The 13,493-nt window shown below is 33.2% G+C and overlaps 1 protein-coding gene across 1 annotated transcript; it reads left to right on the forward strand.

Moving 5' to 3' along the window:
• Nucleotides 1–108: 108 nt before the first annotated feature.
• On the forward strand, nt 109–11,439 carry LOC139977622 (uncharacterized). Its single transcript, XM_071987073.1, has 9 exons — nt 109–405; nt 1,251–1,355; nt 1,908–1,926; nt 2,888–2,929; nt 5,307–5,361; nt 6,778–6,803; nt 7,554–7,596; nt 8,881–8,916; nt 11,236–11,439. The coding sequence occupies exons 1-8, from the start codon at nt 384–386 to the stop codon at nt 8,905–8,907; spliced, it is 339 nt and encodes a 112-aa protein (XP_071843174.1). The 5' UTR covers nt 109–383; the 3' UTR covers nt 8,908–8,916; nt 11,236–11,439.
• The last annotated feature ends 2,054 nt before the right edge of the window (nt 11,440–13,493 follow it).

The following is a 13,493-nucleotide window of genomic DNA, read 5'->3' on the forward strand; positions in this document are numbered from 1 at the left end:
AGAATATGTATTTATTAATAGCAAGTACTTATACTCCTTAGAGCCTTGCACTCATACTTGCATGTTATTCAAGTGCTGGTGTTGTCATTCTTCTACATGAGCACCAACATGTCTGTAATGTTGTGTTTTATGTGTACATTAATTAATGGCTTTGTAATTTGTTTACAGATGCACCTTCTTGTAGCATACTGGTTACCAATGAAACAAGCAACCAGTTTCGAGTCATTTGTGCCTGTGACGCAAATCCAGTAGTGAGTGGTTATAAAATATTGGTGAATAACTCCCTCTATCGAGAAACAAAGGAAGTGTTACTACCGTCAACTGATCCAGCAATAGTTTCATGTAGTGCATCTAATGATGTAGGAACAGATACATCAGAAGAAATGAAACTGGACCCATTTCATGGTAAGGAATAATTTGAAATCCTCTTAGCAAAAAACAACATACCAATAGCTTGTATAAAATGATATAGCATCAATTGATGATTTGAAATATGTGTTGTTCAAGGAAAGTGAATTTGTGATGAGAGAAAATTGCTTCTGAAACATGATTTGATAACAAAAATGCTTAAGTAAGGACAGTTAAAAATTAATTAAATTTGAGCAAATATGTGAGAAGCAAGAATGTTTGATTACTGATTTATTGTGGTACATCTGTTTGTTTATTTGCTTTGTTAGCAAATTGGATAACTTGCAGTAACAGAAGCATAAGCACAACTGGTTGATCAACTTGGAAGTTTTAGTAGGTCTAGTTGTATTTAGAAATATTTAGACAACTGAAAAGTTGGTTTAAGCTTTTCAACCCAGTCTGTTTATAGAGATGACAAGACTCATAAAGGATTAGTGTTTTCTGCATTTGCCCTGTTGGCCTCAGACTTCAGTTCAGATATTCTGGTTTTACAGTGTGTCTTTATTCTTTGCTAGTAATGACCTAAATTAAAATCATTAAGGCTGTCGTCATGTATTTTGAATCTGACATCAGAAACTGGTGAATGTTGGCAGATGTAAAAGAAACATAGGTTTATTGAGTACCTTGAATTTTGATGTCATTTAGTTTCATTCACATATTTCAAAATTTGCTTTATGTTAGCTTTTTCTTTAGAAAGATCTCATTCATTACATTTGTTGTTTGAATAGCTCAGTGATATTGACAGAGAATCAAGGGTGTCAATAGCATGTTAACTTTACATTAATAAAATATTGAACTGTACCAGTAACACATTTAATATTTATGTATTTTCTTGTACACAGTTGATCAACTTCCTTCAACAACAAGAGTTGCTCTCATCGTGGCTATTCCAGCAGCTTTTATTGTACTTGTTCTTTGCATAGGCCTTATATTCACTTATCGCAGAGGTTTGTCCTTATATTTGTTAAGTTATATCTAAGTTGCAGACATTTGCTTAGTGAAAGGCCCACAATGCATTGTACATCAATGTTTCAACCAAATGGAATATTGTTAGCTATTTCTTCTGAACTTAATATTGATACTTTTTCCACTTTCATGTCTACAGCTGGTCACAGTGGATATTTCAAGATATGTAATAAAGTTGAGGAACTTATCAAATGGGTTAATAAGTTGATAGGTACATTTCTGTATAGAAAGGTTAACTTGTTGAGTTAAGTGAGTTTAATAACAATCAAAAATGCAGAAAGTTGGTTATGGAATGTACTGATCAAGATGAATTACGAACTCAGACCGTAATCTTGATGTTGATTTGCTAACGTTATTGTACTCAAGTTCTTGTCCTTCAAAACTTGCTGAAGCTTCTGTTGATGTGACAGGGTATGGAATAGACTCAGGAATTAACAAGAGCCATATTGTCACATTGTAATAGACTCAAGAATAAACAAGAACCATATTGTCACATTAGAAATGTAATTATTCTGTTGTTTTGATTTCCACAGCACAGAGGGCTGAGCAATCGTAAGTTGCATGGTTTCAGCTTTTAGTTTTACTTTCCAATATCAATACCAATATCAGTTATATCCATTGAAATTATATCACTTTTTCATAATATTCTTAAACACTAAATTGTATGCTTTGAAACTAGTGTTTGTAAAGCGAAGTTATAGAACCATGTAAATATAAGACTGCACACTCAGGGTACAGATCCCAATAAACCCAACATTGATATTGTTTTGGAAAGCTAATATAACAAATGTGGTCAGTGGTGCTCACATTAAGTCTAAAAAGTCACAAAGTAATGTTTAACTGGTGCCTGATAGGTACAATAAGTCATTTTATTCATCAGCAAAAGTTTATACAAACAGCCTTTTTACTACAACATGGAAGTCGGAAAGGAGTAATAAACTATTACATTTGTCTCGTGTTAGAATGGCGTTCTCAGTAAAGTATCACTGTACCCATTTTTTTAAGCAGTTTTTAAGTGATTATAAGCTTGACGAAGATTGACTTTTACTTATTTTAATAGCCAAATCACATATCACAACATACATATTGAGGCTACATAAGTTTTTATTCCAGAGTAACAGACAAGTTTGTTTCAGTTTCTGATATTTGCATGGAAGTAATCCTAGTATGAAAAATGTCTTCCAACAAGATATTGAGAATTGGGTCGAATTCAGCGTTATGTTCTAATAAAGATTTCCTTTTAGGTGTTACAAGGAGGATGCGTTAGTTTGATCAATAGGAAGAATAGGAAGAAAATTGTATGCAATAACTTTCTAATTCACACGATTGGTTTGAAAAAATTCTGTTATTTTGTCTCAATTGCAACCTTATTTTGATTAATATTTGATAGGTTTGGTGCCATGATTGGTTATCAAACTCACTAAAGCTTCTAAGATATTTGTGTTTCTGTCCCTGATAACTTTTATTTTATAACTTTTATAACTTTGATAACTTTTATTCCTTTCTTTTTCAGCATCATGGAGTTTTTGTGGATCGATCACATCTCAAATTTTGTGTGAGTATTACCATTATGGCCACTTTCTCCTGGCTTTCTCAGATAAACCTCATTCTTTGTTGATATTTACTACTGTAAGAATTCTTATTAACTGAATATGTTCTAAGATCAATCAAACTATTCATATAAACTGGAGGGATCTAGTAACCTAACTTATGTTGTGAAATTAAGTGGATATTAAAAATGAAAACTTTAACAGACATTGATAATTCTAATTGTTCCGATTTTCATCGTAGAAGTATCCATTTGTCACATTAATGGGTCGCTTTTAAGCAGTTCTTGTTAATTTACACCTGTAGGCCCTTGTAGTCTTTGTATTTGTCAGTGTGATTTTTAGAGATTGTATGAACTTAAAGACATGCTTGAAACAAACCTATACTGTTTACCTAATACCAACGTTCTCAGTAGTTTTAATTGTATTAAGCAGTGTTCTAGCAATGGTATAATGTACAGCCAAAGAAACCCAACGTAAAATGCTACACTAGCTATTTTTGCAATCTAAAGTAAGTTATAGTGGTTGTGCATTCATACTGTGTAGCATTTCTCATCACTTGTTTCCTTTTTGTTCTCTTTTTTAATTTTCATGTTTTAGTCCTTTTGCTTCTTTTTAATATTTGCATAATGTTTGTAACTCAATTGGAAAGATGGCTCTTTTGTTTGAATTTTTATTAAATTGATATATTCCAAAGATTAATCAATGTACTTATGTACACCGGAGGGATCTAGTTACCTAACAGCTTACTGTTCTGCTCAGCAATGAAGTTTTTTGTACAGTAATGAAGTTTATGAAGTTTGTTTTTGTTTGAACCAGACCTTTGTAACATTGTTTCTGTGTTAAGGGATTTTTACTTTTACAATGAAAGGTCTTGTAGGTAATAGAAGAACTTTGCTTATTACCTACCAAGGATTACAGTAATTTCATTGTATGAGTATATGTAATATTAATTTATCAAAGCATTGTCAAGAATGCTTTGTGAAAACTCAGATATGATTTTGAGGAGCTGTTTACATGAACAATATTACCGAAAATAATTAAAATGTTTAAATTGGTAGAACTGGCAATACTGAATAGTCAGAACTGCACATTCTGTCTTTAATAGTGATATGATAATGACATAAAGAACACATACCAAATGGAATAAAAAATTCAAATAAAAATGGTGTATGCCTAACTGTCATTGTCATTGCATTTATTACATTTATAGCAACTTACATAGTGTCCATTTACCTGTTTTCCAGCTTCATGATTGGGACCCTTGTTACACATACTGTATTTACGAGAGCGAGTTTATAGTTTCAAAGCTGCAGTGGTTTTGCATGCATTTTGTAACAACAAGTTAAATAAAAAAGAACTGGCCATGTACTAGCAACCACCTTGAAAATATTTCTTGTGTTCACTTGGTTAATGAAATTGTATTGGTTTTGGTAGTAAAAACTTTGTTACATTTTCATTAGGTGCTAATATATGAATGGTTTTCTAGTTAACTTGAGTTGTTGCTGTGAATGGATTTTTAAGAAGTTATAAAGGTGACAACAACCACAATTCAAACAAAGATATGGCAAGTTCTTTACTTTGACATCATAGCTATGTGCCTATGTATAAATGTTAACTGATACATTAAAACGAATTGATTCTCCTTAAAATTGTGTTTTCATTTAATCATATTTGTATTATGACTAAATGGAATTGAGTTGAATTCATAGCTAATTAATAGTAAGTGTACAGGAAGTTAGGCCTTTGTGCTAAAGTCTTCACTTCTTTGGTCTCAAACAAAGGTTTAACACAAACAATGGAGGCTTTCTGCTGTAGGGTTGAGCTGTGTGGAAATGTACTGTCATATCTACAGTATGTTCTTCCTAAAATATGTGCACTCTGTATGGCTACCAACATGTTTGCTAGCACATACAATGTTAGAGTTTGTAAATGTTGTGACTACAGTAACACTTGGCTGGGGAAATGAGTTATGACTCTTGCTCATTTGTGGGTGGGGGGGGGGGGGGGTGAGGGAGGTTTTCTTTACAACTTTCCTGCAACATATCGCAACATTTAGTGCAGTTTTTATAATGAAACATTTAACAAATTCCCTTTTTTATAAAAAATATTGATATCTATATATATATATATGAGTATGAAGAATAAAGAATATATGAAAGAATTTTTCAAAATACCTCACCATCAAAGATGGAAAACTTGGTTGGACCTTACATTTAGGAATGGCCAAACAACTGATAAAAGATTTGGACAAGATAAGAAGTTTAGGTGACAGTAGTATCTTTTAGCAGAAATATGATCAGTTTCTACTGGGATGCAGTTGTAATTGACACATTCATCTATGTTTCACATAGCTCAATGGATTGTTTTCCTTTTTCTCTTTAGAGGTGCAAGGATGAATAGACCACCTTCTCCTGAAGATGGTCAACCAAATAGACCGGTAAGAATACTGTGGTTGATTCTTGCCGCATGTAATATTTGTAGTTCAATGACTTCATGTTTTTTAACTGCATTTGAAAGTTGCAATGGTTCAGAGATGTGTGGACGAAGTACATTATTACATCATTAAAATTAAGAGTCTTGAATTTACCAGAAAAAACAATGATATATGTTAATATATTATGACAGTAAATAAGAACAATTTGTTTACAGCTCATTCTAAACTATAATTTGTAACAATATGTTTGAAAGGAGAGACAGAATGATTGGAGTATTTAATTTACAGGGAAAACAATTAATATTATAACAGTTAATACAAACAATATGTGTGCATCTCATTCTAAAAGTTAATTTGTAAAAGTACATAAACATTTGAAAGGAATGACAGAAGGAGTGGTATATGGGTAGTTGAAAGGGAGAAGAGGGTCTTTTCTCAGTCATCCCTTGGATAACTTAATGTTTGTTAGTAGAGCAGAGGCAACACAATCCAGTGTTTGCTTTTCTAAAGAAATGTTTTATTTGTTTAGAGCACATAGGTTTTAATGTTATTAAAAAGTATATGTCAAAACTGAAATGTAGTAAGTGGTTGCCATGGAAGATTTTCTCTGTAATGTAACATACACCACATAAATGCCCATGTACTCACAAACTAAATTATAAAAGTAATTTGGTGTCTACTGTAAGTTCTTAAAGAAGTTCTCACTAGCTATCACTACACATCACTGGATAGCTGACATGTTAGCCATTCATGGCACCTTTGGTTTCCCGTATCGTTAACATGTAGATTTATCGCTATGAAAAACCTGAAGCTTCTGTCACTTTAAAAAACCTCTTTACTCTGTAGTTGCAAAGTTTTGAATGCTTGAACAATATACAGTAGCCTGGACATGTTATATTTTTACTTACCCATTGTGTTCTAGAGGTGGTGAGGTATTGCCAATGCATTTTGCTTACCTCTGGACATTGACAAAACAACAAAGTCAGGGACTTTTGCAATCGTTAGTCCTAATTATGATGGTATATACATGTAGGTATGGTAGAACCTCAACAGTCACCAATGTTTGGCATCTGGTACTGACAGCAATGCAAATTATTGGTCAGACTTGTTTCTGTGTGAATTCTAATGGTTACAATGTAGGTATAACTTGCAATATGATTTAAGGCAGTTGGCTTCATTACAAAGTAAAGTTGTAATGAAATAACCTTTCATGACCATGGTTGCAACAATGTGGATGGCATCTTTGATCGATATCTTAAAGAAGTTGAAAACACAAGATAAAACTCTTTGTTACTTTTCTAAAGAGGAGGTACTTATTAGCAATGAATAATGAGTAAAGTCTGGAAGCAGAAATAGCAGCTAGAGTGTCACTGACTAATGTGTGTATCGTGAAACTTATATATCTCTTTATTTTGGCAGATGTTGGTTCAGGTTGATTCAATAGTGTAAGTATTATGTTCTGATGTCTTGCTATAGGAAAATGTTTGTATCAGTTAAATATATGCTTTCTAAATTTGAAATTTGTTGGAAAATGATTTTTCCACGACTAACAGAATAGTTTGAGAAGAAAATACAGGAGTGCACCCTCATTATATGAATGATTGCACCTTTGGAAATGATTACTCTAAATTGTGGTTACAGAATTCATAGAACTAACTGGATATTAAAATGGAAAACTTGAAAAAACATTGATAATTCTTTGTTTATATGTTCATCATAGAAGTACGCATTTGTCACATTAATGGATCGCTTTTATGCTATTCATGTCAAATTACATCAGTAGGACCTGGTAGTCTTTGTATTTGTGAGTGCACTACTTAGATATTGTATGAACTTAAAGACATGCTTGAAACAAACCTGTATTGTTCACTAAAATCAATGTTTTCAGTAGTTATAAATGTGGTAAGCAGTGTTCTAATAATGGTAGAATGTACAGCCAGCCCAATAAAAACCCAGTGAATTGTTAGCTATACTTGCAATGTAAAGTTAGAAATAGTGGATGTGCATTCATTCTGTGTGACCTTTCTCATCACTTGCTTTCATTTTGTTCTCTTAAATTTCATGTTTCATTCATTTACTTCTTTGTAATCTTTGTGTTATGGTGGTACTTCAATTGGAAAGATGGTGCAGTTGTAATTGGCACATACATCTATTCTTTACGTGGCTCAATTGGATGTTTTCCTTATTTTCTTTAGTGCTGCACCTGAGCCTCCTGAAGAAGATCAATCTCCTGGTCAGGTATGAATACTGTCGTTGATCCTTGTCAAAAATTTGTAGTTAAATGACTTCATGTTTAGCAACTGCATTTGAAAGTTGGCATGTTCAGAGATGCGAGGAGGAAATAATTATCACATTATTAAAATTAAGAGTCCTGAATTTACAGGAAAAATAAATATATATATATTAAAATATAATGACAGTAAATAAGAACAATATGTTTACAGCTCATTCTAAACGATGGTTTGTAAAAGTATCTAACCATTTGAAAATATGGGTTTTTGAAAGAAGGAGGAGGCTCTTTTTATAGTCCTCCCTTGTATACCCTAATGTTTGTTAGTAGAGCAGAGACAAGACAATCAAGTCTTTGCTTCATTAAATGTTTTTTGTGTTTAGAGCACATATGTTTTAATGTTATTATAAAGTAAGTTTATGTCAAAACTGAAACGTAGTAAGTGATTGCAATGGAAGAGTTTCTCTATAATGTAACATACTCCATATAAATACCTATTGACTCACACACTAAATCATAAAAGTACTGTGGTGTCTACTGATAGTTCTTACAGAAGTTCTCACTAGCTAAAAGGCTACACATCACTGGATAGCTGACATGTTGGCCATTCATATGCACCTTTAGTTTCCCTAATCATGACCATGTAGGTTTATCGCTATGAATAACGCCTGAAGCTTTTGTCACTTTTAAACAAACTTCTTTACTCAGTAGTAAATAGTTTTGAATTCTTTGAACAAAATACAGTAGCCTGGACGTATTATATTTTTACTTACCAAGTGTGTTGTATAGGTGGTAAGTTATAAGCCAATGTATTTTGCTTATCTCTGGACTTCGACACAACAACAAAGTCAGGGACTTTTGCAATCATTAGTCCTAATTATGATGGTATATGTAGGTATGGTAGAACCTCAACAGTCATCATTGTTTGGCATCTGGTACAGACAGCAGTGTAAATTATTGGTCTGACTTGTTGCTGTGTGAATTCTAATGGTTACAAAGTTCCTGTTAAACACAAGGCAAATCACTTTGAATGTAGGATAACTTGCAAGTATGATTGATGGCAGTTTGGCTTTCATTTCTAATAAAGTTTAAAGAAATCATCTCTGTGACCATGGTTGCAAAAATGTGGATGAAATTTTAGATCGCATACTTTAAAGAAGTTGGAAACGCAAGATTAAACTCTTCATAACTTTTCACAATTAATAATGATACAGTTGGAAAGCAAATATAGAAGCTAAAGTGCCACTGACTAAAAAGTGTTTAGTAAAACTTATCTATCTTTAATTTGGCAGGAGTTGCAACTAATGGTGTTAGCATGATTCACCAGTGTAAGTATTATGTTCTGATTTCTTGCCAGAGACTAAAGAAATATATGCAATGGTGATGGCATGTGTGTGTTACTGTATGTGACACCTGATTGTAAACACTGTGACTCAAATATTCCATGTTGGATTAATTTTATACTTGGTAAGATCTGTCTTAATGAGTACAAGCACTATATTCCTTTCTGAGAAAGGTGTTGCTGTCTGTAGGACAATCTCCTGATAATGCTTACAACATGAAGTGTCATACTGTTACTTTCAGTAAGAGAAACTATCAGCAAGATCTCAGCAGAAGAGATTGAAACACACAAAATGCTAAAAGTTGTACTCTAACTCAAAACTGATTACTCCAGATTGTAGTAACAGATTTCCTAGAATTTGGCTAGATATTGAAATTGCAAACTTTAAGAGACATTGATAATTCTTTGTTTATAGGTTCATCATAGAAGAATCCATTTGTGATATTAATTGGTCGCTTTAATGCAGTTCTTGTAAAATTACATCTGTAGTCCCTTTTAGTCTTTGTATTTGTCAGTGCAATATTGTATGAGCTTAAAGACAATGCTTTAAACAAACCTATACTGTTTACTAAAACCATTGTGTTCAGTAGTTATAACTGTGGTAATCAGTGTTCAAGCAATAGTAGAATTTGCAGCCCAAAGAAACCATAAGTGAAATGCTAGCTATTCTTGCAATGTAAAGTTTAAAATAGTGGTTGTGCATTCATTCTGTGTGAACTTTCTCATCACTTGTTTCCATTTAATCCTCCTTTGTCATTTCATGTTCCTTCTTCCTTCTGCTTCTTTGTAATCTTTGCGTTATGGTTGCAGTTCAATTGGGAAGATGGTTCTTTTGTTTTCTTGTGTATTAAATCCTTCAAGGTATTAATATATGCTGCACATTACTGTATTTATGTTAAACAACTCTGTGTCAGGGATTCAGTTGAGATACCAAAGGAAAAGTACTTGAAAACTTCAGGCAACAGTTTCCAACAGTTTTCTGTGAATTTATCTTCAAAATATACAAGAAGAAAGACAGAGAGACAAGGTGTGTGTGATGATAAAGGAACACTATATGAAAGCAGACCAGCATTTGTCTATGTATGAAAGGTGTGTGATGATAAAACAATTCATAACAGCAGACAAGCACTTGTGTATGAATGAAATTCTAGAAATGCCAAACATGTACGTTGGAAGTTTGTTGCTTGAAATAAAAGTCCTTGTTGGTATGCTCAGCTACTAAACTGGACAAAAAGGATTTCTTTGAAAGATTTTTCTGTTCTTATGTTTATGATAGCTATCATGCATTCCTACAGTTACTTGGAAGCTTACGAAAAGTAGTCTTTGGATCTTTTGGAATCCATTTATTTACAATCCCTTTAAATAACAATCTCATCTGTTTTAAGATGACAAATAGTTTTATAAAAATCAGTGATAAATCATTGATAGGTTATTGTTTGTATCACACATTCTTCTATCTCTCAGTTTCCATTGTCTGCTGACATTTCTTGTTTTCATTTCAAACTATTCGATTCCATCCCTCATTTCATAATTTATTTCAAATTTCAATTTTGATTTCCAACCTTATGGTGCCCATTAGGTTCAAAAAACGTAATTAATAATTATTCAAACTATTCCATTTGTTTTCTGCAGCTAAAGTAGATAGTAGCAAGTGACGTACCAGTTTTCTCCAAATTCTCAAATCTTTTATTGGTACTGCATGCTTTGCCAAATTGCAAAAGGGCCACTTTTCTCTCTTTTTGCCGTATAAATGCAAATCGTAATATGTATCATACGAGACATTAGTAATTATTGTAAGATTTGTAGCTTTCTTACCATCTCTCTGTTAATGACACAAATCGGTCACATCCATTTGGTGTCGTGATGAGCATAGAAGAACAATTTCCTTACTAATCAGTTGCTCGGTTTAGTTAATTTCACCTGTGACAGCTATCACTGGCTTCATACATTGTTAGGTTCTTCAGTTATGTCTACTGCGTCAGTCTGATATGAATGCTTTCATTATTCAAGCTTGTTGGTGATGAGTTTGAGTACTACATATTAAGCATAATTACTGGATGTTTCATTTGCTAAAATGATTACAATATTCATACATCACAATGACTTCACTTCATAGCTAAATAAATATATACTCAGAGCAGGTGTTAGATACAATACCTATATGTCATATAGGGGCAAATATCACCAGTATTTAGACAAGCTCACCCAGATCAAAGACCTGAGAGGCTTTGATGTTCATTTTCTCTGATTATTTGTTTTAATGTTACTGACAGTGTTATATTATAATTATTTTTATTTTTTATAGATCACTGGAGAAGAGAAAAAGGAATAAATGACTCTACGATATAACCCTTTATGAATGGATTGCAACAATCAGATCATTGCACTCCTGCTCATAAGAGAGAGTCATTTGTTATACATCACCATGGAGACAGAATATATCATGCTTACCTAGGATGAGCGGATCATTTAAATTTGAAACGAAAATGTGATAAAACTGTTTTGGTGTACATCAGTGGCGTAGGAAGGTACTTTTGAGTGGGGGGGCTGAAGACTTATGGCCGGCCTGGGGGAGGGGTCTAAGGGGAGGGGGTGTCCCCCGCGCCTTTGGAATTTTTTGCATATCCAGGTAGCCTCAGATGCAATTTGGTGCAATATAGCACACTTCAACACCGATTCCATTTTGTAAACTTAATTTTGTATTTTCACCTGGCCTTAGATGCAATTTGGTTCTCCAAATGAGATTTTTTTCTCATTTGGAAATGAAAAAGGGGTTTTCTGACTTGCAAAGCGGGGGGGCGGAATGATACTTCCGCCCCTCCACATTTTTCACCAGCCCCCCCGGTTCCTACGCCCTTGGTGTACATTACCACAAACCTTTCAAAGTACGTGACAAATAAGTCATTCCAGATGGAATGGATTAGTATGATCAATTAGTGTGTGAAAATGTTTTGAGGAGATGTATAGTTGGTATCCCATGTTCTTTCTGATAACTCAAGTGCAATACGACTTATCTAATATTTTTGGATTTCGTTGCCAACAATGACATAACTTGTCATTAATGGATATTTAGTTTCTCTTAGTGCAATTACATTCTAAATATGCAATAAAATGGTGTGCCAAGTAATGTTAAATGTAAGGATATATTAAACAATTTTCAAATAGATAACTATGATTTAATGTGTCGGCCATAGGTTGTAAAAGTCTTTGGCGACATTAAAGGAATGATTCTATTATTACTTTGTATGTTTCTAATACTTCTTATTGTCGACATCTTTCTACTTAGATTATTCTCAATTTTACCGAAGCAGCTGTTTGTGGGTCATAACATATATCATAGTGTCCGTCTAAGAGATGGACTAATTTTTCAACATGTTAACTTGTTAAGTTTTCTACAGGAATGCTTAAAAACTAAATTACTCACCTTGCCCACAGTTAAGGAATCAAGTGGTAATAATTAGACTTACCAAATAATGGCAATGAATGCACAATGTTCATATCCTAATTAGGTTTTGATTATACTTGTACATCTAAGTTGAATGTATTTTAGGTATGGGCTAAATTCTGATGCCACAATTAAGAGACTCATTGTCTCTCAAAGTCTGCTTTGTACCATAACTTCAAAGATAATCCCTCTATGTGGACTGATGCAGTGGAAGAGCCATGTCAGGATAGCATTAGCAGCTGTTTAAAGGAACCGACAAAAAAAATCTGACTTTTAGTCTGTATCTGTCATGGCATAAAAGGAACCGAATGAGGGCTGGATGATTACAGTCAGAAATATTATGGTATCTTAATTGAAATGATATGTTTCAGACTGACTGATCTGACTGATCACATTTACGTGAAACATTAAGATAGGAAGAGGTTGACGTGCCATTGTTTCAATAATATTTTTATCTTTTAAATGTAATTACTCTGCAAATAATTATATGCAAACACTGAAATAGATTTGTAATGATTTTCATAAATTGAAATTGTAGATTATGAAAGTCGCGTCCCACAAAGCAGAAATGTTTTAGATCATAGCAAAGCCACTGAAATAGGGATACATAAAGATCCTGCTATTAACATTTCTTCATTTCATTGTATGCTGTGGGAAATGTTTGTTACTAAATGAGCATAGTTTAGTAAAGCAACCATTCTTTTGTCTATTGTATCATGTGGAAGTTTATTCTGATATGTAGTTCTAGTATTTGCATGTTTTGTTTGTTGTTTATTTGCTCTGTTTGAAAATAAGAGCCAAAACCATGTAAAATATAAACAAAAATTCAAGGTAGGAATCAGGGATATTCCTCCTACTTGGTGTGTGGATGCATCACAGTGAGTACAAGACCCCTATTGTTTTGGCGGAGGTGTGTATTACTGCAGTAGACTGACCTGTGTTTACCATGCCATAGTGTAATTGTACATCAAAATAGTGGTTCGGGCCATTCATATTGTAACAGCTATTTCTGGTTAACAGGCAGAAGTCCAGTGTAAAGAAGTCATCGCAACCTCAATGCATTCTGGTTAAACTATTTTATTTACAAGTCTTCTAGACTTTGACCTCTGGTTATCTCG

The sequence above is a fragment of the Apostichopus japonicus genome, chromosome 12 (genome assembly GCF_037975245.1).
Source record: "Apostichopus japonicus isolate 1M-3 chromosome 12, ASM3797524v1, whole genome shotgun sequence".
Classification (NCBI taxonomy): Eukaryota; Metazoa; Echinodermata; class Holothuroidea; order Aspidochirotida; family Stichopodidae; genus Apostichopus; species Apostichopus japonicus.